Source organism: Limanda limanda, chromosome 16 (assembly GCF_963576545.1).
Source record: "Limanda limanda chromosome 16, fLimLim1.1, whole genome shotgun sequence".
In the NCBI taxonomy this organism is placed as follows: Eukaryota; Metazoa; Chordata; class Actinopteri; order Pleuronectiformes; family Pleuronectidae; genus Limanda; species Limanda limanda.
Window position 1 is genome coordinate 15113580 of NC_083651.1, and position 27513 is coordinate 15141092.

Below are 27513 nucleotides of genomic sequence, written 5' to 3' on the forward strand. Positions count from 1 at the left end.
GGCAGGGACGTTGATGAGGTCTCAAAACAGGAGTTGTGCCCGAGGAGAGCCATCGCTGAATATGAGATGCCACCCCTGCCTCATTTGAGCAGCGATGCATACTTCAGGACCACTCCAAGTCTTGTTACAGCTTCCCTCACTTCATCTGGGATCGCTCGGTCCTCATCACGGCCCACCAAGGCACCTCGGCAATCTGGCAAATTAAAAGCGAGACCCACGGCTCGCGTCCCGTCTAATAAGCCACAGAATTATGGACAAATCGTTTCATATCAGACCAAATCCCCCGTGCCTTTAGACTGCCCGACTGCCTGCACCTGCAATCTTCAGATTTCAGACCTCGGCCTGAACGTGAACTGCCAGGAGAAAAAGATTGAGCATATATCTGATTTAAATCCCAAACCCTACAACCCCAAAAAGATGTACCTCACTGGGAATTACATCCCTGTCGTGCGTCGATCCGATTTTATTGAGTCGACTGGGTTAGATTTGCTTCATCTGGGCAACAATCGAATAGCTCGCATCCACGACAGAGCGTTTGGTGACCTGACACATCTGAGGAGACTTTACCTCAATGGGAATTTAATAGACCGTCTGAAAGCGGACATGTTTTACGGCTTGGAAACCTTACAGTTCTTATATTTAGAATACAACGTCATCAAAGAGGTTTCCCCCGACACCTTCCAGCATGTGCCCAAACTTCAGCTTCTGTTTCTCAGCAACAACCTCCTGAAAACGTTGCCAGTGGGGACGTTCAGGGGCCTGACGCTAGCCAGGCTCAATCTCCGCAGCAACCACCTGCGCTACCTGCCAGTCAGCGGCGTGCTGGATCAGCTCACGGCGCTGGTGCAAGTCGACTTGTTTGAGAATCCCTGGGATTGCTCCTGCACCATCCTGGAGCTGAAGATGTGGCTGGAGCAGCTCAGCACAGGCACGGTTTTGAACAATGTCATCTGTGGCTCGCCAAAGAAACTAGCCGGGGAGGATATGAGATACATTAAGACGTCTAATTTCTGCCCTAATAACTCTGATATACTTGCCTCCGTGATCCCGCCCTCGGAGGAGTCTTTCCCTGGAAGCACTATCACCATAGAAACGTCCCTGGACTCTGACACACAGTACAGCGCCATCCCTTTGTCCGTGATGATTCTTGCCCTCCTCCTCATGTTCATCGTGTCCGTGTTTGTGGCCGCAGGATTGTTCGTGACCATGAAAAAGAGACATCAGAAGAATGAGAATGAGCACAACAACTCCATGAACGCTTGCATCAGCTCTCTCAACATGGAGTACGGCCTCTACAAGAAGGCGTCCATCCCCAAAGTCAGGACGTCCGCTGGACACGTGTACGAGTACATCCCGCCTCCCACGGACTCCTCATGCAGAACCTCTGCTCCCACGCCGACAGACAACAAATCGATGGATGGATTTAGGGATTTCGATGAGTTGAGCGGCGCGTTTCTTGGCAACTCGGACGAGGAGTCGGTCAGTAATGTCATAAGCCCGGACTACAGTGCCACGACTCCAGAGCCTCTTAACAAGCCGTCCACCCCTCACCAAGACGGCCCGTGTTACTACAGAGACGCACACGAGCCCGACAAGCACACACGCTACAGCAACACGCTGCCATGCAGGCACACAGCGCATGCATCGAGTCAGTACGCCTCAGACTTTGATGCAAGGCCACAGTACATGCAGCCAGAGAGAATACAACAGACGATACTGTATTGCACGGCACCAAGTACTGTTTATGTGGAGCCAAACAGGAGCGAGTACTGGGAACTCAAAGCCAAGCTCCACATTGATCCTGATTACCTTGAGGTTCTCGAAAAGAGAACCACATTCACACAGTTCTGAGGAGACTGGACCCCCTGATGGTCATCGTGGATGCATCGAAGCAATGGACCTATTTTAATCAGGAAACCATGTTTAAGAAAGACAGACAAGACTATTTTCTCACCTTTATTATGACCGAACATTAACAGTATGCATTTCTGGGAATCGTGCTTTACAGAATTGATTAATAAAGGGGAACACTACTCAATTTCAAAGAATAACTTTATCACACTCTGTTTTAACAGTTTGGTTCTAATTCATAAACAACAACAAAGAAGAGCTTGCTCACTTATGCACCTTGCGATCTTATCTTTATATATTTTCTTCTATGATTCATAAAAACACAGATTCACAAATACCAATGACTCAACCCATCATAAAACACATCCTGGAGCCGCTTCATTGACTTGATGTGAGACTGAAGCTGTTACCAGTAAAATTAGCTGTATTTCTAAAGTGTCAATGAAGCGTGTTCTCTTCCCAAAATAAACCAGGTTTGGGTTGCAAACATGTGCATGACTCGGAGCTCTGTTTTTTTGTTTTTTTTCCTTCCTACTCAAATTTATTCACGATGAAACTCACACATGAGACTAAAACAAATTAATTCTCCAAGTGAATCTATCTGTGACCAGAGCGTAGGCAGGAACAAGAGTCCTCTGTGCCCACGCGTCCTGTGACGACGCACTGAGCTCCAGTCATGTACAGAGGTGTTTATTCCTATAGGACACACAGCTCTGGGATCAGAAACATTCTATCCAGGAGATCATGCAACAATATTCTAATGCATTATCTCAAATCACAGCTTATGAGGCCAGTAAATCTCTTGCGCTCTCGTGTTTGCAGACTTGGGCAAGAATAATTAGTGTGTGTACTAAAAATAAACCGAAGCAACCTGCTGCTTATACCACAGGGTAATCTGTAAAAATCAGTGGTGTTCCCCTGTGAGTCTCCCTCCACATCTCCAGCACTTTTGGATTAAAGGCACGTGTTGTATTGGTTTGAACGTCAGTATTTTATCTGTTCACGGAAATGTTGTAACTAAGAGATTATCCAAACAGAAGGAGAAATAAGCTTTAAATGTCACATGTGTGTGCAAATGCATTTTCTGGCATTTTAACATGAACACGCAGCCTGAAAACCCACTTGCTGTCTATAATTCATGACATATGATGAGTGTCTTCATTCATGCATCGACCAAAGTACTACAGAAATCAGCTGATCAGCGTATGCAAACTTTGACACCTAAAAGAGGGCATCAAAACACTATTCTGTGTCATATTACACCCATTACTACATGCTCTTTTCATTAAGTCTGGCGACAACTGCAATTGTCCTCCAGTTACAATGCATCTGATCACATTTACAATACAATAAGAGTAAAATACTCTCCATACTCCTCTGTTTGAGTTTTAAAATTTTAAATCGTGTGTGAGCCTCAGGCTTATGTATACATATTTTAAATGACTGCATATTTTTATACAAACAAATGTGGATATTGATTCTTTTTTGGCTGTTCTTTTCTTTCCTCCTTTTTCTTCTGGAAAGAAAATGCACTATTGACTTCTACAGGTCAACAACGATGTCACTTTCTGAAATGCACGCCATGGTAACACGTGCATAGAGCCATAGAAGTAGGTTTGATAACTGCATACAAACAAGTAACACATTGTAAAAAGATAATGTTGCACTATGCATAGATATATATATATATAGAGAGAGAGATTATACTTAGACAATCCCACAGCTCATGCTTTTCTGAAACTTTATATGATTTTGTTCAAACTGCATTGCAATGAGAAACACGTCATCATTACTCATCATTGTTTATCTCATCTTTTCTCCGAGTGCTGTTCTATGAAATCTGGCAGTCTCTCTCTCTCTCTTTACGGAGGATTGATATGTGCTGCTACACATGGGGCGCGAGCGCTTTAGCTGTTGGACTGAAAAGCACAACAAATGAATAGCGGAAGCTGAATGAGTGGAGTCATGTTTATGCATGAACATGCCCAATGCTCCGAAGGAAAGTAAGCACATCATCCAGTCATAATGCAGTCTAACCAATTTCAGGGTCAATACTGTAAGCCAAGAAAATGTGACTTTCCCTGAGAGTTTAATACACGGCGTAAATTCACATCCCGTGCAGTATAATGCACTGAGCCTGTCATCTTAACTCAGCTAATTAGCGGACATGGTGTATCTGGACCCTGTCAGCACGTCACCAAGTATTACACTGCAGCATTAGTCACAGTGTTTATCAAGGATACAGTCTTGGTTTGTTGCCTTTCACATTTCTCTGTTATTCTCTGATTATTTTGTCACTTGACCCGTCTCTGCTCTCTGGAAATTCCGCAGAACAAATGAAATGAAATCCACAAAGTGATTGCATGGTGGTGTGAACCTGCACGGGGGGGGGGGGGGGGTGGCGATGAAACGTGCAACGATTTGTTTTGTATCAATATGTCGCTGTGAAGTTAGTGGTGAAAACACTGTAAACCTGCAAACATGCACAGGCACATACACACCGTGGTTTCTTAAATTGTATAACAGTGGCTGGTATTTGGATACTAGTCTGACCTGTGAAGTTGATCTTTTGTAATGTAAATTTTGTACAACCAAACTATTGCAGTATGCAAACAATAAAATGTACCTCCGCCAAGGCCCAACAGCCCCATGAAATTCAATCAAGCTGCAGGATCCATGAATTGTTCCCTGGTTAATTGGAGAAAATGTAAAAAAAAAAAAAAAAAAAAAACATCTCAAATTGTTTCAGACAGTGAAAATAAAAACTCCTTGATTCCAAAATTGTCATCCTTTCACCAAGTTTCATGGAAATCAGTCTTGTAGTTCTTGCGTAATCGTGATCTCAAACAGACAGGGGTGAAAACGTAACCTTCATGGCGGAGGTATGAAAAAATCTGGGCGAATGATGTGTTGCCTTTGCAATCAGAGAAAAAATCCTTCTGAGAAGAATTTTTGCATTTTATTCGTTGCAATTTTGTTAAGGTTACTGTGCAAACAGTGCACACTGTATATATAAGCAATTTGTATTTTTTATTTCTTTCTTGTATCTTTTTGTAATTGATGAAAAAAACTTTTTGATTTCATTTTATCTGTCACACATGAGAATGTGAATACTTGTAATCCAAAAAGAAATGTGACTATCCTGGGATGATGTGCAAGTGCTACATTTGCTAAAGGAGAAGAGCTCCAGTCAGTGTCTTACTCCTTTTGTTTGTTGGTTTTCATATGATAACATAACACAGATTTTTTTTTTCTTTCAATGTCAACCTCTACTTTGTAAATACAGCACATTCATCAGCATTTCCAGCTCATGTCGGCTCTGAAAAGAAAAATACCTGGTCTCATATTGCAAAGAAAACCAGTGCAACTAGGAATATGTGGGGTAAATATATCTACAGTGTGTTGTTTCTTTAGCTGTTAGCTGATGAATAAAAGATATGCATTAATTTGAAGCAGCCTTGTTTTGTGTGTTCCCTCAGTGTGGCACATACAGGACATGTCACAGTGCACCTTCAGGGACACAGTATAAAAAGCCAAACAAAAACCCCATTGGCATTTTTTTTAAGAATGTTACGGAAATTACAAACTCAGAGTCAAATACTCAGATAACGCCATTGTCATGCATTCAATTAGGCCAATGGAAAATAACAAGAGGCGCTCAGTTATATAATCAACATGGAGATGGCATTTAAATTACTTTATGTTGCCATAGTTTCACCCACAGACATTTTGATTAAAATGTTAAATGATCTCTTCCCTCCTGTATAAATTTGTTAATTATAAAATGCCCCAAAGTGCTCAAGCAGCTGCACAAACAGCGGCATCAGAACACGCCCGGGGCTCTATCACAATATGTGCACATACACCGAATTTGAGTTTCTGAAGTTTGAATTGAAAATGTTTGATCTCCAGCTTCCCGTCGCAGGCACGATGAATATATTCCTTGTGTTTGAAGCTGGAATAAGAGAATTGTAAATGACTGTAACTGTGCAATGTGCACACATCTGCATGCATATGGCAGCCGCCACTTAGAGTGAAACCATATTCTTCGCAGACAGCGCTTTCAGGAGAGCCAGTATCCATGGAAACGTCCAATTACCTGACACCGGGAAAAAAATAGACACTGTTCAGGGACAAGAGGTAACACACCACCACTGAGTGATCTCATTTGTACCTCTGTTTTTACCCAGATGTGTGATCACTGTATGCTGCATGTCGCTCACTTTGTTTATGACAAGATCGGAGACGACTCGCTGGAAATCCATCTCCCGCGCTGCGTTGGTGCCTGACCGTTAAATGCACGATCTGTTTCTGAGGAGTGTCCACTTTGATAAGACGCCCAGGCCGCGTGGACATCCTTTGACTCGGCCTGATGGTTTTCGTGTTGCTCAGCTTCTTGAGGACCCCGGATCTGCTGTGGAGGGGGAAATTAGGGCAGATCTGCATTATGTAAGCTTGAAGAGATGTGTCAGGCTGCGTGAAGAGAGCGTGTGACTGTAAGCATTCACCAAAAGCAAAAAGCTCCACTACCTGCTTACATCAGGAGAGCAAGCTCTATAGAAATAACTCTGAGTCAGACGTACTTCTATAAAGAAAAAATGAAAAAAAACTCTTGCTTCTATTACAGCGGAGAGAAAAATAGAATCTCACATCTGGCGACATATGTATGGTTTCCAGTTGTTAGTCTCAGACTGTTTCTGTCCCTGAAGCTTTTCAGTCTTCTGTTTCCCTCTCTCTCTGTTTCCCTCTTTCCCTTCATGTGTGTGTGTGTGTGTGTGTGTTTGTGTGTGTGTGTGTGTGTTTGAATGTGTGTGTCTGGGTGCATAAATTATTGACTCATTCATGCTCAAAGGCTTCAGTCAAGTGGCGATACCTTTATGACCTCTTTTTTCGTCTTTCAAGATTCTTTGTCATAGAAAAAGACCTTCAATTCCTCACAAGCACATAAAGCTCCTCAGTAATAATTCATGTGTTACATCTTGAACATAAACTGCCATTTATCTGTGTCCAGTGCGCTTGTAAACGATGCATGTCGGGGTCGCCCCATTGTTTTGGATTGATTTGAATAGAAATTACATGCTGCTGCGATTTGGCTGCTGTTTACAAAACCTAGAGAGGAGGATTTGGAATTTGGGACGTGCTCAACTTTGCCAAGACATTTGCAACAACTGGAAACAGCATCCGTGAAACACAGTAATATTTATGAGGGCTTATCCAGGCTTATGAGTGAGAAAAGTGACAAAATCCTCCCTCATCCTCCCCGTTTATACTCCTCTACACTAAACACCAGAGTGTTATTCCCCATAAACCAAAGATAAAAGCTTTGGCACAATGCAAAATAAATTGTAGTGTTGAGACTACAGCAAATTGATGTTTATAAGAGGCTTTCGCAGCTCAAACTGTTGGCTGAGATTTCACGACACCATCAAGATAAATTACTAAATATTCCCATGAATATTTTCCACCCTGAATAGGATGTTTTCCTTCCTTCAGTCACCAGCATACTGTGCAGCTCATGCTGCCCTGCAGAGTCGCTCATCTCACATTAACCTCTGCCCAGTGCCATGTACCCGCACTCTTTTTCATCAGCCCCCTTTTTCCTCGTGGCTCTTCAGCAGATCAAGGGCATGTCCTCCTCTGTTTGCCTGCAGTGTCACAAGAGCTGCAATAACAGAGTGACATGGTTGTTTGGCCTGTAATTTATAATGAAAACAAACCGGAACCAGATGGACGGCATGCTTGTGTTTGTGAATGTTATAAAATATGTTTTTGTGTGGAAACAAAAGAGAGTTTTTTTTTTGTCTCCTGGTGGATTTATTTATAAACGCAGCACACCAGCGTATCCCTCATGTCTCTTCCTGATATGAAAAGATGTGACCTGAAGAGGCCTTGTTCGTGTTTCCTCATTCAGTCGAGAGAGGCACAATGAAGAAGCAGCGCTGCCTGAACAATAACGGCATACTCAAGATAAGAGACATCTGCAAAGGGCATGGCTTTTCTGCAGAAGCAAAGACAACTGACCACTTAAACAAAGCTGAAGGGCAAGATTACACATGACCAGCCACAGCATAAACACCAGCAACTGGTTTTAATGGCGTTATTTATAACAAAAAGACATATTTTCAGGGACAAAATCATTTATTTTGTAGATTTTTGAGCATTTATTCGTTACAAGCGTCATAATTTCATAATCGCACACACCGTGATAAATCTGACTTTGCTGTAAAGCTGTTGAGTCAAGAGCTGTGAAGTGTGAGTGGACTATTACAGACTGTACTGTGGCAGGATGAATTTAAATTCAGCCTCTGCTGCACTGTTGCACATTCCCTTCTTCTCTTTCCTGCAGCCGTCTCCGAAAAAGCAAACTGACAACTGGAGGAAGGCAGCTAACCGCTCGCCTGCTAATGCCGAACGTGTTCTGCTTGCTCTGACAAGCAGCAGTTAATCTGATCCCACCTTTCAAGACCTAAACTAATTATAATAATTATTCTCCCATTTTATTACGTCTTACAAATGACTAATTTGCAACAAATGGCTAAATTGCGTTCATGCAATATCGCGTCCGTCGTGTCTTCTATCTGATAACGATGTTTAATCCACAATTAATCTTTACAGTGGGAGTTAATACATCAGATGAAGAATCAGTGATAACAGCTAGGCATTGAACCGGTGCAGTGTTACAGTGCAGAGATAAAACTCTTGGATAAAACTGTGTCATTTGGTTATTTCTGAAATACTTTTAATAGTTCACCTCTCCCAAGGTTATCATTGGTTTCCTACATCAGCTTTCGCTCTATACTGTCAGAACTGAACTTCCTGCAAAGTAACTGGAAAAGGCTTCGACTGCAGCGCTGTGCATTTCAAAAACTATATCTCCAGAACCTCAATCATAACTCTCTGTAGGGAGTTGAGGGCACTGCAGCAAAGACCGGCTGGTGCCTCTTATCTAACCATTGTGGTCCAGTGCATGTAGCTGTAGAAGTGTGCTCCAAGGTTAAATGGATTGTGAGTGTGGTGCACCTTTGCTGTCTTCGTTTGACATTAGTTTTCCATTTTAATATAAAGTTGGTAGCACTATTCATTTTCAGGATGTAGGATTTTCAGGATTGGATGTATGTTTAACTAGTGCACTACCTGTTTTTAACCTGCCTGTTTGCTTGGGCTGTGGTGATGCTGGTTGCAGCTTTGTGTATGAAACAGAAAAAATCCCCTGTAGTAATTGAGCTGTGGAATAATTTAATAATATTGAACGTATCACAAGTCCAAATTGCACCAAATTCGACACTGCACTTCCTTGGACCCTGAGAAACAGCCCTGCCAAATGTGAAGATGATAAGATGAAGCTTTCAGGAATTATTGGATGTTCTTATTGAGTTAAGTCCTGTTTGAATACAGATAAATCACAGTATGAGACAATTTGAGTAAAAGCTCTATTTAACTCTTTTTTTTTCTTTGGATATGCAGTATTTTTACCCCGGCGCCAGTGTCAGATAAATGATGCAAACTCCCGCGCTGATAAGGATTTGGTGTCTTGCTCAAGGACAAGGCAGCAGAATAAACATTCAGGGTGACAGGAGAACCTATGTGACCCTCATCACCAAGCACTTGGCATCTTGCTGTCGGCGTCTTGTTCGGTAACTTAACAGCACCGGACACGATTTAACAAACACTGCAACATAAACCCTGACAAGGGCGGTTGTCCACTTAAATCACTCTTATCTTTAAGACGCCTCATAACAATGCAAATACCTGCTAGTTATTTTTGAATTCCTGTGTTTTTATCTCCATCCTTCTGCTCCTTCATTACCACCGACCGAAGAGATGGTATTTTCACCCCTGGAGTTGAAAGTAGCTCTTGACATCCTGCAATTTTGGATGGAATCTATGTCATTGAAGCCATTCACGTCACAATACCACCACTCCCAACTATCATCTCTCCTTCTCTTCTCTTCTCCTCATCCTCTGCTTCCTCTGCACAATAGCTTAAAATGTAACTGAAATGCCCACATCTGTAGCCTCCATGATTATGACCGACTTCTTCATCTTGTTTATTTCTGTAAGAGTCGTGCTTCGCGTCTTGTTGTACGAGCATCACATGTTGGCCACATTTTAAAAGATAATGTGAACAGCTCCATAAAACAAATCGGATCTAAACAAAATAATCTGAAGGCTTGAAGTGTGAAGATAGTCTACGTTTGTTAGTTTGTATGTTTGTATGTTTGTATGATTTTAAGGAAGATTACGCGAAAACTACTCAACCGATTTCCATGAAACTATTTTAAGGGGTGGGGCATGACCTCAGACTGAACCCATTAAATGTTGGTGTGGATCCAGATCAGTGGATGGATCCAGTTTATTTTTCACTTTTTTTTAAATTGCGAGTTCGGTTTTGATGTTTTCTCATCATTTTGACTGATTTCCCAGGAAATAATTGCTGCATCTTGTTGAAAATAATAATAATAATTATAATATTATCGTAATATATAATAATAAATCATAAGGCATGTTCGGGGAACTTATTTCTGGAGTGCAGATGACAGATTTTCTATTGGACCTTGGCAGAACTTCATCATGTGTGACCCCATCTTTCGGTGAACTAGAAACACTCAGATATATATAGATACATCTATATATATATATACATATATATATATAGATGTAAACAGCATTTTCCACAAACCTGCAAAACAACTTCCGTGTGTCTTAGCTGGTGGCTGGTCAGACGTGATTATACTTAAACTAGACGATAATTTTTGAGGCAGTGTAGGGTTCAAGGCACAACAACAAGATTCTCATGGCATCAACCCTCGTGACAGGCTCAGGGTGCGTTGTGGTTCTCAAAAGCACTTTTCCGTGTTTCTGTCTCTCCTCGCTCCGAGTACGCTCGTGGGATTTACAACGAGCCACAATGGATGGAGACAGATGGCAAGGTGGGGGGTGTCGGGTTTCCTCTGAACCTTAGGGAGCCCTGCCATACACAAGCTGTCAAGCAAATGTCTTCGCCCTGACTTGTATTTGTTGTAGTATAATGAGATTGGGACTTTGACGTTCATTTTCACAATTGTTCAGGCATCCAAAAAGAACAGTGAATGTGGTGTTAGAGCCAGATTTTTGATTTTTGTTACGGGACTCATGCGCGCACTCGCTTGTTAATTATAGCGTTGCTGTGCCGACAGCATCCTCTGTGAAAGCATCGGGGCAACAGGGCCATCAGGAATTTCCATAAAGTGCAGTAGCAAATAGGACATGAAAATCATTAATATTCAAAAAGCAGCACATCAAAGAGTGGTAAGCCAATTCCTCAGCATTAGCTACATTTGACCATTCATATCTTTCCTCATTAAGCACACTGGGAAGCATTATTTGCTGAAGGCCTGTGTGCTTTAGGCCGATGGCGAGTGCATCAAAACACTTCTTTCTAGTTCCCTAAGTACCAACTACTAACAAGCCAGAAAACTAAGCCAGAGCTCTTTATGTGTCAGCTGAAATACAGATGAAGCTCATCGCGATTTATGTAAGACGCTGCTTCCACCGTTCACCGTTGACTGGATAATTGACAAGCAATTGTTGGGCGACTGCCGAGATTTCTCAGATTTCCCGAAAGACGTGTCAAATATGTCCACCCAACCACCGGCACTTTTGACAAGGATTGTTACGTTTTTTTCTCCTCAAACAAACACGGAGGCATTTACTGTCATAACATCAGGAAGAAATCTGCAAATAGTGGCTTCAAAATGCCCCGCCCACACAGCAATATTGTTTTGGCCCAGATTTAGCCGACATCCCACACAACCCACACAACCCACATCCGGCCCACATACCGTATGAAATGACGGCTCCTCTCCTGTTTGCCAGATCTGGGCCACAAGTAAGCCATGGTAATGACATATGTCAAGCAGAGGTGCCAAAGATTTGTTTTGTGCTATTTGGGCCATATTCATCATTTAACACATGAGCCACTTTAGGTTCACATCCAGATTACAATTCTCCTAGAGCACCACATGTTTGCCAAAAATGGCCCCGATTTGTTTTGGGATATTCGGGCCACATTAAGCTCACATCCATTTTGTGCGGGTCCACAAGCAGACAAGAAGTGGTGCATCATTGCCCGAAGTGGGACAAATCCATTTTACTATCTGGGCAAGTTCTCTTTAATTATTTTAATTCGGGGGAAATCTGCATAGAAATTAAAAGAAATAAAGCTGAACTAAACAGGATGATTTGCCAAACATTCGATGATTGTCAAAAGAAAATAAGCAGCAGACAAGCTGTGAAATCTGAAATACACTTGAAAATGTCTGACGTTCTATTTTGTCAGTGCACGATTCAGACTTTTGCACATGATGAGTTTCAGTCTTCATCATCCGTGACATATTCCCAATAACAACGAAGGCTAAAACGACACAGTATATCTAAAGGATGGATAATTTGTTTCCATCATACATCATCCTCAAACAAAATCTAAAAGAAGCTCAGACGTTTTCAGGCTCAGGAGCAGCATCACAAATGGAGCTGAGGTTCGCAGAAAAAAAAAAGGGTCAGAACACACAATAGAGAATCCCTGATGAACGGTGAACACAGCTGTATGTGCCTCTGCAGCATCAGCGACAACACAACAACTCAGGTGACTGCAGGCCCGACACACAATCAGATCACAGATCACTTCACTAACACAATATCCATCAGTGCCTATGCTCAGAAAATCTCATTAAATCTCCTCCTAGTTCAAACTCTCCTGTTTTTTATGTCCGTGCAACACGATGAGAGAGAATGTGAAAGTGAGTTTTCCACCTCAGGCCTCTTGTGTGGTGACGAACTCAGGTGTGATGTAAGTGATCTCCCCTCTGGAAAGCATCAACAGATAAATAATATTTTCCTCTTTAGCACCAGAGCCACCTGCTGCAGCTGAGCTCGCCGAGCGTGTGAACGGCCTCCTCAGATCCGCTTCACCACCACGCCGCTCCTCCGCACACCGAGCTTATTACAGTTAATTTAAAGTAATGTTAAATTAATACAAATTCTTTAAACGCGTGCGGTATAACAAATCAGTCCTGTCACCGGTTCATGATGAAAAACTCATAGGAATGTTAGATGAATTATTCACAGACACTATTTTAGATTTCACAATGTCTGTTAATAATTAATCACGTATCCCTGCATGCGTGAAAATACCTGAGTTTGCAAGGAGGTGCACATTTACAGTGTCGATTTAATTCTGAAATTCTGAACTTCCATGCAACAACAAAAAAAAGTAGACAATCTATGTTGTTTCTTGTCCCTGTGTTCAGTTACATGACAATGAAATATCCCTTCATATTGCAAACTGTTTCCTCTCCTTCTTCCAGGGTGTTGATTGTGATCTTGACAGTTTCTTCTTTTTTATTTCTCACTGGGAGAAATCTCCCTCGGGTGATAACACAGTTCAGCTCCTCACCTAGCTACTGGCTACTCGATCAAAGCAAAATCCACTCACTGGAAAACAGTCAGGCAGGAGGGGAAAAGTTGGTTGCCATAGCAACTTACACCACTTCTTGTACGGTGTTGTGCTACAATTTCATTACTGGGACTGAAGCCATATTATCAACATTGATCAACCTCTCATTCATACCACAACACCTGCTGTGATGATGCAGATGGCGGCAGCAGGTTTGTTTTCCACATTCATTGCTTTATTTACAGATATTATAAAAGTATTGTTTTCAACGCTGCACATTAGCTATAAATCATTTTGATGTATGTGTGGTTCAGATTATTATTGTTTGAAAATGATAATTTCCTTGCACGGATCATGTTTACTCTGCTTTTATGCCCCCCTGCCCTTCCCATGAGCCTGAATTTCTGTGGCAAGGAATGATGGCGAACATCAAATATTCACACTTGGATTTACCACACTCGGAATGAGAGCGTCCTTGGAAGCCTGACATCTCCTGTATAATTAAGTTGTCTGGATTAAAGCAGGGACGCGGCCTAATCAGCAGAAGGATGCGATGATAAGCAGTAAGCCACAAAGTCAGGAAATCATTAAAAACCTCCTCTCCTGATCACAAGCATCCCATAATGCATCAATCCTCCAAGAATGAGGTCAAGCACGTCGGGCTTCCATGTAGTCAAATCCATTAAATATGTGGGTTTGACAGCACCATGTGGAAACCTGTGCTGGCTCCGAGTCTGTGTGCGAAACACATTACACAGCGAGGGAACAAAACAACAGGAAAATGTCCTTCACTCCCACAGTGTCATTGATTTCCTCTTCATTATTTCTTGGAAAGTAAAAGCATATGTCTGTGCAAGACAAGACAGCAAACACTTGACATTTCTGAGCAACTTAAAATAGCTTCTATTTTTCCATCTTCTCTGTGTACTCTGACATTTGTCCTTTTTCCTTTTCGGGAGATCTTCTTATTCACTGTTTGTCCCGGCGTGTTTAAGAAAAGAACAACAGATTTTAAAGGTTCCTTTAAGTTTGATATCACTTTATTAGCAACTAGTGTAGCCTGGGAAATGCCTCCCCTGCACACGACTCAATCCAATTGGCCATTGGTCTTTATTTCCCATAAGGTGGGTATGACTCAGAAAGTAATGAATACCGCAGACATTACAATACACCATTATCATGAGTCTTTCCATCTCTCTCTCCCCCCTCTCTGCAAGGGTCATGAAATGGAAATGTTCTACAATAATGTGCAGCGGAGCACAATGTTTTGCAATGTCAAGCCAATGTGAATGTACTGTAAAATACATCAATTATTTACGAACAGGAGTTGGAACACTGGAAAGATTTTAAATTTCTCCGGCTCTTTCATCATCTGATGCCGAATGCCGACATCAGCATGTCTCTTGATGATATAATGTTGTAGGGACAGAATTCATTTACAAACAGCACTGGGAGCAGTGCATCCCAGTGTGTGGGTTTGTCTGTGTGCTGTCTGTTTGTGTGAGTGTATATGTGTCTGTGTGTGTGTGTGCAATTGCTCCCACACCCCCCCTCACATCTTAACCTGACTCCTAACTGTCGGAGATAATGTAGTTAATCATCACGCAATCATTAAGACATCACTTTAAATTTGTCTTCGAGGGTAACTCAGGTCTAATTACTGACTAAAATATGAACTCCATTTAAGCAGAGGATGATTTCCGTGTGCTTAAAAGCCAGTGGACAGGTTTAATTTATGCTCAGGGGTTGGCTATGCACTATTAAAGGATAATACATATATAATACACTCCTTAATTTTATGAGACACATTCTGATTATGCTTTTGCAGCATTTTGCGCGATGTCAGGGGAGTGATGGAGCGTCTCTCTCTGCCCGCAGGTGGTGCATCACCTCTTTGTGACATTTCTGCTTCTATTCATCATAGCACAAAAAAATATAATTACGCATAATATAAATACATTATACTTTTGTCAGACAGAGGAACCTTGTGCACATTACTTCATGGTCACATATTGGCATTAGCCAGGAAGTTCAATGTCTATAACACGATGAGAGACGCCTCCAGTATTCCAATAATTGCTCTATTAATATTTCAGGGTTTAAGTATATGTAAGTTATAAATATATACTGTGTATTCATCCCAAATAAACCTCATACATGATGCTATTAAATAAAAGAAAAATTCCATTACCAGTAGAAAATAGTAGTAGTTAAATTGAATATTTGAGATACAGTATGTTTGTTTTATAAAATATTGAGATAAAATAGTTAAGAAAGTCTGTTGAGACGCTATTTAATTTTTTTTATTATATACAAAGTTGGATTTATCTTATATGAAGATATGATATTAACTATTTTATGTTGGTCTTTCTCACATATGAACATACGATGGTGTGGACTTTAAAACGTACTTAACCACATAAGGAGAAATAGATTGACTGTTTCAAGAGAATATGTTAGTTTTTCCGTCATGGTCCTCGACCAAGCTTAAAAGCAGGTCCATGTAAAGATTATTAATAAATAGTTAATGAATGTACACTTTACCGACGCTCTCTGCATGTCTTAAGGACCATTACGCTGCTTGTGTCTGTAAAGTAATGGCCCAATGCCCTGGAATAGATTAACATATTAATATGGATCCCTGAAATCGCTCTATATCCTTATATAAGAACTTCTGGTGCACTGAGCTTTTACTCAATGTGGCCAAAGTAAGAGTCATTGATCATGTTGTGCAGTCCCTGAAATACATGGTGTCCAATCACCTGAACCTAACTGCTCTCCTTCTTACATTCGGAAGGAAGGGTTGGAAAAGGAATTAGTCAAACGTTAAAGGTTCCAGGTTTGGTAAATTTGATAAAGATAAAGACAAATCATGATGCTGGGAGCCTATTAGGTAGAATTATTTCACGACGATGTAATTAGTTCTAATCACACCATATGGTAATATTTGTGAAGTAATGGAGCGACTCTGATATTTAAGCAAGACGATTTATTGCCTAAACTGAGGGCATCCTGACCTTTTGGAATCAGAACATTCTGGTTTCCGAACAGTCTGACATTTAATCTGTCTCAACATAATGAGGGATTCGCAGGATGCAGCTGGATCGAAGGAGTATTTCATCATGAAGCAGCCTGAACATTACTCTGAAAGTCCAAAGTTTGTTGCACCATGAAACATTAATTACTTTAGATGGAGTGAAACGTTCTGAGGGAAGATGATCTTGTGCGGAAATAGATAAGTAGGTGAACTCAGTTAACTCAGTTAATTTGAATGATAGAAAAGAGCCACAGTCTTTATATGGACAGAGTTGCTGCAGACCTATTCTTCTGTTCCTTGTAAAATACTAAAGCTCTTCTGTCTGAGGAAGATCCTTGTCTCCTGCGCTACATGTCAAACTTACAACTCCTCTACGGTCTCTCATCTTCGGAGGATATGTTGAACGGAATTCTGACGTGCACCCCTGTCCGTCCTGGGGGGGAGGATCCCTCACTTGTGACTCTCTCTGAGGTTTTAGCTTTTTATTTCTATGGCAGTATTTCCTCAGGTCGCACCTTTTTAAGCCCTGTGAGATAAAAGTCCTAACAATCAAAACAGAATACACGCAGCCATATCAGACATCCTTGTACATGGGTGTTAAATTTAGCATTTTTCTCTTGTTTTTTAACAGATTACATTTCATTTAAGAAAATGATCAGGTGTAACATGAAAGGTGAAACCTATGAAGACAGATTTAAAGATCATTATCATCCAGTTTCCCCTGAGATCCTTTGAGCATCCTTCTGTTCATCGTTAGGATTTTACAGCCCTAAAAACTCTCCCCTCTCTCTTGAGCCTGGATTCCAGCAGTAACAGGCGGTTTCTGCGTGGCAACACATGGCAGTAAGCAGTAACAAGCTGGTGAACAGAGTGGCACAGTTACAGCAGCTAAAGAGATCTTTCCAGCCGGAGTCGGTGGAGACCAGTTATTTAGTAACACATTTACTGTATCTGGTTCATTAGGGTGCTGTTGCACTGCCTTCAACTGGCCAGTCAAATCAAATCTTTGAGTCCCTGTGGACTCAAAGACCAATCAGCTGCAGCCACTGCATCACTGCTTTAACAATGTCACCTCAACCATATTTTAATGGTCTTGCTTTTAATTTATTATTTTGTAATCGTATTATTGTTGCTTTAACCATTTTTAAGAGTGTATTGTTTTGACATTCTCTATAGCTTTTGTGTTTCTCTATCTTTAGAATGTTTTGAAAATTCATGTTTTATGTTGTCTGACACTGTCTATTGCCTCCCACACAGGGGCAGGTGTTTTTTTTTAATATAAACTAGACACTTTCTAACAACAACAACAATATAATCAGAATTTTGTATTTCTTTATTATTTTTTTTACAAGTACAGAATGTGCACAGTACAAGTACAGGGACCAACTTTTCAAATATAATATAATCAATGATGTGTGGCCTCGCTCAAAGCTATAGAACTAACAGGAAGGATTTAAATGTGCACCTGACTGAATCAGGGACTGTGCATGGATGCTGGATATATAATTGGGCCCTCTGTGTAAATCTGAATCCGCCAGTGCTCCCACATATTTCTAAAATGTCCATCATTTCCTGTAAAGTCGTGTGTTGGCAGCTGCCCAACAGCAGCAGCAAACCCTATCAGAAACAATGAAACTACAAAACAGAAGCAATTACCGTGTACAGAATGGCTTTCCGCTAAAAATAGGGAGAGACAAATATGATATCAAAATTGGGATTTGCTTTGGGGACAAAAAAAAACAACCTTCACGTGATGTTGTTGTGTGTCGTGCAATAAACCAAAACCGACCTTGAAAAGTCTTCTGATGTGCCAACAGTATTTACATGACTATGAGGTATTATAATGGACTGACCTCCCTTCAAACCCCAGAGTGGAGCTGTATCATAGTGCTACACACACACACACACACACGCACACACTCTCTCTCACAAACACACACACACATCAATCCTGCTTTGAGCTGTAACGATCTGTGTGACCACATGACAACTTCAGAGGGACAGCGAAACGGTTATGCAACACAACGCTGCTTGCACAAGTGTCATCTTGAACTTCTCACACATAAACTGAGAAGGGGGAGGGGGGGTCACATAATGTTAATTAGCTCGAAAACACATTATAATAATATCTTCATTATTTAAGGGCCAAGAATAGTCTCTGCAGTATGATTGAGAGGGTTTATAACTAAAACAGCACAAGCTTTAATTAATGGAATTTCTCTTGCAAATGTTCATTTCTGCTTTTCACGTTTGAACTCAGTGACCATGCTGCGTATTTATCATTATTACTGTTTCATCCACTTATTGTGCCTTCTGGCCATGATGGATCTGTTCATGGTCCGGTTGCTACTGTTCCTATAGATAGTATGCATTAGCTTCATCCATCCTTAACCTTTAGCGTCCTGCTGCTATGTCATGTCAAATGCTGTAATAGAATATCAGCGTGGACAGTCATATCTTGTAACTCTCAGACCAGGAGGAGTGGTGGCTTGAGTAACCGCGCATGACATTTCTCCCAAACCTTCTTTTTTTTTAATAGGAACAAAAGGAAAAAAAGCAACAGCAACAATCAAAACCCAGCCAAATCCACTGCGTCCTTGAGGTGAGAAGGTTTATCCTCTGATGAATGAGAAGACCCGGCTACAAATCTTGATCTGAGTTAAGTTAATAAAGGTCTATCAATAGCAGCGAGGACGAGCGCTGAATGCAGACGCTCCCTTTCAGTCTGGTCCCTGCTGCACTCGGGGGTTTAGCAGAGCGTGCGTGTGTTTGGAATCTTAAAGGCAGGGGAGCCAGGCACGTTATTGAATGCCATTGAAGGGGTCAAAAAGGAAGTGGCGGTGAAAGGGAGATACAGACACCTTCAGCACACTGGCTGAGTAGTTAGTGGCATCGTGCTGCAGAAAGAATGGGATGTGTCTCTGCAGGGAGAATCATTTGCAAGCATCTGCAGGTACAGATAGACCTGTTTCCCTCACTCGGGAGGCTGCAGAGGTCTGAAGTGGATTTATAATGTGACGAGTGGTAGCACGGCTGTTGCATCAACGCTTAAAGAATATGTGACATAAGGATTTGTCTGTTTTGTAGAGAGAGAGAAAAACACCAAAAAACGCCAAGTGGAGGAATTACGGCAGACAGACATATCTCTGCATTGAGATAATTTCAGAAATGTTGGCGCAAGCTTATAGGCCACATTCAGACTGCGCCGGATTAGCTTGCAGGTCTAAGAAAAAAAGGCATAAAGAATTGAAATGCAAATAGGACAGGGATTACTGAGAGAGCATTCACTCTGGCAGAGCCTCTTCCATTAACTGCAGAAAAGAGGGGTCACGCTTAAAGAAAAAAAAAGAAGAGGATCTAAGCCTAATGATTATTCTCTCTGCACTTACTGTTGTTTGGAGCCGGTTAATAACGCAATACATGTCTCGTCATCAGCGAGTTATGAACAAATGAGGGCAGCGTTTTGAACCTGCCTGCTGGAAAACAATATAACCACAGGATAATGATCCAATCTAAGCCGATAATCGCTCCCATTACTCGGCACACTCTGATAAACTGTTGTACGGTTGTGCTGTGGCAGGCAGTCCCAATTCCCAAAACATGTTTGCCCTTGTTAGCGTCATCCTGAAAACATAAAGGCGCTGACACCACATCTGGGAGAGAAGGAAAGATTCCCTACCTATATGGGACTGTATAAGGGAACTATTTTGGCCCGGCAGGGAGCTGCATTTGAATCCAAAGAAAATGGTGCTAAATGAGAAAGTGAATCATCTCCACTTCAAAAGCCTGCTCCCTGCACACTCTGAGGTGTGAAATTTGTAGCTGCGGGGACGGCACCAACTTGAAAGAGCGCAAATGTGTTTTTTAATAGTTTTCTTTCTGATCTGTGAAGAAGAGGATAGGTGTTTACTGACACTTCTCCGCCTCATTAATATGAACTTACTGTCCCCGGATGTGTCTGTGTCCCCTTTGTTGCTAATTAATTATGTTTATTAAGTGTTGCTGACGTGCAAAATGAGTGTTACTTGAATGAATATGTTATTCTGGAACAAAGTGGGTATTCTGAACACAAAGATGCAGACTCTGCATTTTTATCCATGTGAGTTACATGTTAATATTCTACATTGAAATAAAGAAGTCATTTTGGGCTATTGCATCAACGTCAGTCAGACCTGATGTGTTGTTTCCCTGGTGGAGAGTGCCCCCTGCAGGTCAAACAGCACAACTCTTCCCCCTCCATCCATCTATTCTTCTCAACCTGATCAGGGAGCAACCCAGCATTCTTAACTACCCTTTTTTTCCCCTTTTCCTGCAGCTTCCTCCTTCTCTTCCTGTGGGATCGTCGAGCACTTCCACACATGCTAACAGATACAGTGTTGACTGAATATGTCTTTGCCTCTAATCCGTTCCTCTCCATCCCTTTAAACTGCTTGTCTCCCGGCAGGAAGCGAGGGAAGAAAAGTAAATGCAAGAGGGAGACAGAGGTGAAGAGAAGTTTTCTGGTCTCATCAAAAAGTCTGTGTCCTTGAAAACTTAAAGCACAACAACTAGATTGCTAACGATCAGTTTATCGGTTTTGTTAATTGACTGACAGGAAATCATTTGGGAGCAGTTTGGGTTTCATCTCATCACCTTTTTCTTCATTTTCTATTGTTGTTGGGAAAGAACATGATTACCTGAGAGGGAATAATCCCCCCAAAAATAATTATTATTACTTGCAGACTTACCAATAACAAATGTTTAAGTTTTTTTAGTTATCATTGCATTATTGTATTAACCATCATATTTTCACTACTATGATTTCATAATGACGTATCATATATTATTATTTCAAATGAACAATGTACTTCACACACAACATCCAAACACACACACACACGCACACACACAGCGACCTCAATTAGAATTTTGCATTGACTTTCATAAAGTGTGGACAGCTTAACTAAAGTCTTAACTAGGGTAAATTCAAACCTATAAGCCAAGGTCAGTGATCAGTGTTCCTGCTGGAAAAGTCCTACAGAGGTAATTAATACACACCCTATTAATTTGAAAACAAACATACATATGGACATATATAATCCATGATTGGTTACTTTTAGGCTTTTCCACAGTAGGATTTATTCTTTATTTCTGAGTCTGAATTTTGAGATGGTTTTAAGAACTTTAGTCGAGCACGGTCAGAAGGTTTTCTGGGCACTGATGGACGTTTTTTCTTGATAATGTTTCCTCGTTTGAGACCCTGAAGCTGCTTTTTGTTTTCTTCAGTATTGAGACGGCTGTAAGGATCAAAGCATCAACACCATCAATATCTGGCTCACAAAGGAAAGATAAGGCCTGCGGGTGAAGACACCAAGATCATAACAATATCATTACATATAATAATAGACAAACATGAGTATTTGACAGCTCTTGGCAATAAGTTGTTCCTCTATGACTATTCAAATTTCAGTGCAGAACATTAGACTTTAGACAGTAAGACGAGTTTGTGCTTCACTTGAAATAAAACAAATAAAAAACGGACACTGCATTAATAAAGTGCCACATCTCAGTTTCAATTTGAGTAGGTTTACATCATTAAGAAAGAGCTGTGGTGGAGATACAGCTCTTAATGCCATAAATATAATCTAAATGAAGCCAAGTCTGAGAACATCAGTTAAATCCAGTGTGAAAGGATTGATTTTTCAGAGTAAGTGGGGTCTTGACCTGTCAGCCACTTAGTATACACCCCCTCTTTCTGAATCAGTATTTACAGTGTTGCATAACATGGCATATGAATCACATTCTGCATTAACAAAACATTATATAGTGGCATGAATGCTAGATTATGTTGTTTTTTTTGTTGTTAAGCTCCTATTACTCAACTGAAAAAGCATCTGTTACATAGATTTGGCTCCGGATATTGCAGTGTTTATTTGATTCAGGATATCCACACACTTCAAATGATTTCCTCTTGTTGAACATTTTCTCCCCAGCTTAATTTAAAGAGGATGCGATTGCCAACTGCAAGAAAAAAAAAAGTGTTTAAAATCAATATTAAAAGAATATTTTCAGGATCTCTACCCTGCAACGACAGCCATTCTTTATAAAATACACATAGTTGTTGTATTCAGTTACATAAAGGTGGACCAGACAGTCTGCTCGCACAAGGCTTTGCGACAGGGCCATTTAAAATACCTCCTGGGATTGTGGCTTTTATTGAGTCCTTGTCAAACTGGTCTCAAATAATAGGTGTTCAACTTGTAAGAGGAACTTCAGCAGCGCAGCTGCCAGTTTTGCTTAGAACATGAAAAAGAACAAGTGTCAGAAACATCACTGTAAGAAGAAATAAAAATGGGAAATGGTTTTGCAGAACAAAAGCCATTCGACCTGAACTAGTGCAGGAATTTACCTCCTCATCTACTACTGTATCATGAGCTGTATTGAATTCACAATCTCTATCATAGATGTTTGCTTCCTTTGGTATGACACTGACAGACCATCTTAAACCTTCTTTTGTCAAATTATGCAACAGGTTTTAATGTTCGGGAGCAGCAGCAGTACCAGCAAACAACTGTTTCATTTCGTTATGATTTTGACGTACAAAGTGGGGCGGAAATCTCATTACACTTGAAAGAGAAGCACTGACCTCTAAAAGAACCCCCACGCTTGAGTGAAATCTGTCAAATATAATACAAAAGATTGTTTCCATTTATTCTTCTTCTTTAGATCCTGGGATATAAAAGCAAATATGTCTAGTGCAAACCTACATGACCTTGACCAGGACAGCGTTCTGTCAAATATTTTTAATTTGCATTCTTCTCACAAAAATATCTTGAAATGTCAAATTTTTTACAACATCCTGAACATGTACAAAAGAATCAGAGACAAAGGAATATTTGCCCTTGTCCTTATCAGATCTTTCTGAGCTTTGGACAAGACTTAAGCAGAATAAATATTACCCACAAGTCAGAGCGACTAGATCATCTATGTGTTTTCTTTGGGTTTTTAGCAGGTCACAGAGTGATTACAGACTGTCATAGATTTTGCAGTGCAGGTACGCCAGCTTCTCGGTCCTGCTTTTCCTCAGCAAGGGAAACCACTCATGACGGCTCAGCTCCACAACCTTGTAGCCTGCCAACTTCAAATGTCGTCTCTTCATGGCATGAAGACCCAACAGCTGCTGTGAATGGCAGCAGTAGTGGTTCCTGCTGGAAACCTGGATTGCCAGTTTGACTGTGGCTTTGGCCTCCTGTGGGTCTGAGCCAGCAGGGGCACTGTTTTTAGTAAGGGTTTCTATCAGGTCACTAGTCAGGTCAAGGCCTGTGACAAACAGTCTCCCATCATCAAGTCTTTCTCTGGGAAGAGGTGTAGTCTTAGGAGATGGAGTTAAAGGCTCTGTTGTGGTTTTAGTGTTCATCAGCTTTGCTAAAAGATCATCAGTTATAGTTGCCCCTAGATTCATTTCCCCCCACCCTTGGTTTAAAGTTACTTTAGATGAAACCTTCTCAGGATATAATGTGGTTGAGTGGGACGTTGGGATAACGGGTATTGGCTTTCCTGTGCAGTCAAGATGAACTTCCAGGTCAATGGAGCGAGTGTGAGGCAGAATCATTCTCTTGCACACAAACTCCTCTCCTCCGAACAGATCTTGGAGAGTGGATTCTGCCTCCTGAACCTCAGGCTTGTGGCACATATCTGACTGAGCGAACGTCCACAGCAGCTCAGCTATCTCCTCCCTAAGTTCACGGCTTAACCGTGGCCCGGTCCACTGAGGCAGCTCCAGAGCCACAGCTCCGTCCAAAGTCAGCAAGTCTTTTTTCAGCTCCAGCTGTGTTGCTTTCAGCGCTTGCTTGACAAAGTCAGGGCTCAGAGCTAATGCGATCATGTCCTCTGGGAAGTGAGAGACAAAGGCCAGGCCTAGCAGACCAGTGAGCAGATGCTCTGGGTATCGGTGGAATTCGGCCTTCCTCTGTCTCAGGGCTTCTGTCAGGCTCGGATAGAAGCTCGGACTCTGAGCCGGGAGAAACCTTAATGAGCTGAGGGCCCAGAGCAGTTTGCATGAGTCCTTGCTCCTGCAGTGTGGCACGAGCGAGGGCACTCTTTCAGCCACGGCAACGAGGATGTCATCATTACGATAATGCAGCGCTGAACAGGCCAACGCCACGTGCATCAGGCCCTGAACACCCATCCTGGGGGCCCGTCGAGGAACTTCCTGTGTCATGGCCTCCATCCACGCTCTGTGGTACAAATAACTGAAACGCAAGAGTTTCAGCACATTCACCATCGCAAAGTCACTCATCTCTCTCACAGAGGAGACTGCCTTGTCAACAATAGAGGTCACAGCACTCTGAGATATTGAAGTTTGGGATTTAAAAAGCCCCAGGCACACGACACCAACCTCCTCGGGGTATAATTGTTGTAAATGGCGCAAAAGAAGCTGTTGTACAGGATGGATTAAGTCTCTTGGGCACTTCCGACCTTCTCCCATTATATACAACAGCTGGACTAGTTCAGGGACCCCCATATGTCCCACGTACAGATGGATTGAGTCATAGAGGTGCTGTAAGAACTGGGGGACCTGTCTCCCGATGCAGCGCCACAAATCAGCAGCTAGCAGCAACTGGTGCAGAGTCATCTGGTCGGCCCGGCGGCTCAGCTCGGTCTCGTACAGCCCGAGCACCGTGTGGTCGGAGGGTATTTCCAGCCACACAAACGACTGCAGCACCTCCAGCAGCTGCAGGTCGGTGAAGAGGCGCAGGTTTTCCACAGAGTACCGCAGGAGCATGACAAAGCGCTGGTTATTCCTTATCGACGACGTCTTGTCCGGGTCCACGCGGCTGAGCTCCACGAGAAACTGAGACACATCCGATGGCTTCATGCTGCCTTTTAAAACCGCCACTTTTTGGAGCAGCGTGGACACATCTTCCCATTTTACTGGGTGAGTTCGGTGGGTGAGGTCAAGGGTCATGGAGGCATACTCAGGCCGGCATTTGTTGAAAACACGTGGATCCACTTTAACGTCCGAAGGCACGGGTTGTCCATGGTAGGGTGACACTGTTGACGGCCTCTCGGGTTCAGAGCTCTTGTTGAAAGCCAAGTCGAGGAGTGTGTTTTTTGCGCTGGAAAGATGCCGCGAGGAACTGACGCTGTAGCGGTTGCCCTGTTGCCAGAAGGAAGGTGCGAGAAAGGAGAGACACCTTTCGTCCTCGTCATTATCTGTCTGGCTCCCGGAGGTCGCAGCGTTCCTCTCAGAGCGATGATATGAAGACGGGTTGTAAAACAGCCTGTAACCTCCATGGAGAGAGGCCTCCTGGTGTTGAGATGCCCCTTTCTTCCCCTCATGCTCGTCCGCCTCCTCCTCTGTTTTGCCATAGAGGGGTTGAACCTGGGTTAAATTCTTTTTCAAGCCTCTGAGGCAGCGCAGCCTGGGCCCACGTTGACGCAGCACACAGGCAGCCATCAATATGCAACACTAAAAAGAGAAAACATACACGTTAAGTCAACCAAACCTCTGATTTCTAAGTTGCAAATAATTTAAGCAAATAATAAACTAGATGTTTATCGCCCCTGGCATTCCTCATTTTTTTCAGGGATGCCAGGGGCCAAAATTATGGTGCTTCTAAATCATGAATGGAGGACAAAAAAATGTTGTGACCCAGTTTTAAGCATAGACTGTATAAGATGGATGACGTGAGTGCTCCACAAAAGTGAAGCAAAAGTGTCTTGATTGAACACCTCCTCCATGTTAATGGATGAGGCATGGGCCCAATCTATAAAGTAGTTCTCGTCATTTATGGATAATGGGAGGAAGAAGAGACACGTCATCCATCTTTATAAACAGTCTATGATTATAAGACATTCATATTTGATTTCAACAGATACATAGGCCGACTGTATAACAAATGTATTCTTGTTACGGACACATTTTATTTGTTAATATTTCTTGGTAAGATGCATTCATTTCAGAACCTGTCATGGACATATTGCCTCATGGGGCTAATGAATCCTGTTCAATTGAACAGATTCTGTTCAGAATGACCAAACACAGGTAAATGGAATTACCTGACTTTGGCTAATATATATATATATATATGAAATAGCAGAGTGCCTATTTATTGAAACTTTTCTTACGGAAAAATATAATTTTGGACATAAGTGTCCTCCTTATACTGTACTTATGTACAGTTTATTTCGTGCTCGTGCATCATCCCGTGCCATTGCACTTTAATCAATAACATTTCTATACAAACCAATTCAACAGTGAAATGTATATTATGTACAAACTCTGCTTTTTCTTTTCATTCTATTGCCTTTTCATATTTCCGTTCTCTCATCTACCTCAGTCTGACTTACCTGCTGCTGTACAAACTGAATTTCCCCTGGTGTGTGGATCAATAAAGTATTATATCTTCTCAAGTAATGTTTTCTCACTCTAACTATGAAATATTGTATTCCTGTAATGAAAACCATGGACACAGGAAACTAAATAATCTTTCTTGCAATGAACAACTCAAGACTATTTTGTACCTGAAGCTCACAAACCCAGTTGTGTGTCTAAATTAAGCATTCATACCAAATAAGTGTGTAAATACACAGTAATAGATGAACTGAATGATGACACACAGGGCTGAACCAACCAGTCTAAACCATGTTATAGATTCCTGCTGAGACAAATCCCTCTCTGAAGTTCATACATGTACTGTGTCTGTCAGTTCCTGGGCTGAATTCATGCAACTTCACATGCACCGTCCAAGCACGGATTGTTTCCCTGCACGAGAGCGTCCGGTAACACTTCCTGCAAATGTAAACTAAACCGGGTGAATGTGATCGTGATGATAACACAACGTTGGACTCACCTTTAAATGCCCAATGCATGAATCAGTCCATGCTGCTGCAGGAACATGTCAGTTTAACCTCATGTGGCCGAGACAGGAGGAAACAGACACTACACCGGAAACCAGTAGGTCGACCTTCAAAACAAAAGAAGCCAGACATGGTTTGCTAGATGCTGAAACCAAAGAGGTAGTAAAATCCGGATTAGACTTCGTGTTGTGTTGTAAATAATGTGTATTATATTTATAAAGGTGCAGTAACACCATTGGCTTCTAGAATTAATTGTTGTTAAGTGTCGTGTCGGGCTTTGCTGTATTTTATTGTGGCAAGCTGATATAGTTTCCGTGGAGAGCCGCCATGACTGAACAGAATTTGACCT

General features: G+C 41.8%; 2 protein-coding genes across 2 annotated transcripts in view; one reads left to right on the top strand and one right to left on the bottom strand.

Annotated features, from left to right (window-relative positions):
- The window catches only part of slitrk5b (SLIT and NTRK-like family, member 5b), a 2631-nt gene extending 780 nt beyond the window's left edge, over nt 1-1851 (top strand). The window contains exon 1 of the mRNA XM_061089101.1: nt 1-1851. This exon is cut by the window's left edge and continues 780 nt beyond it. Within this exon, the coding sequence (XP_060945084.1) occupies nt 1-1851 (1851 nt within the window).
- Nucleotides 1852-23097: 21246 nt separating this feature from the next.
- On the bottom strand, nt 23098-27215 carry LOC133021795 (FAST kinase domain-containing protein 5, mitochondrial). The gene is made up of 2 exons (XM_061088776.1): nt 27158-27215; nt 23098-25773 (listed from the first exon to the last, which is right to left on the bottom strand). Exon 2 carries the CDS (start codon nt 25759-25761, stop codon nt 23326-23328), a length of 2436 nt encoding a protein of 811 aa, XP_060944759.1. The 5' UTR covers nt 25762-25773; nt 27158-27215; the 3' UTR covers nt 23098-23325.
- Between the last annotated feature and the right edge of the window lie 298 nt (nt 27216-27513).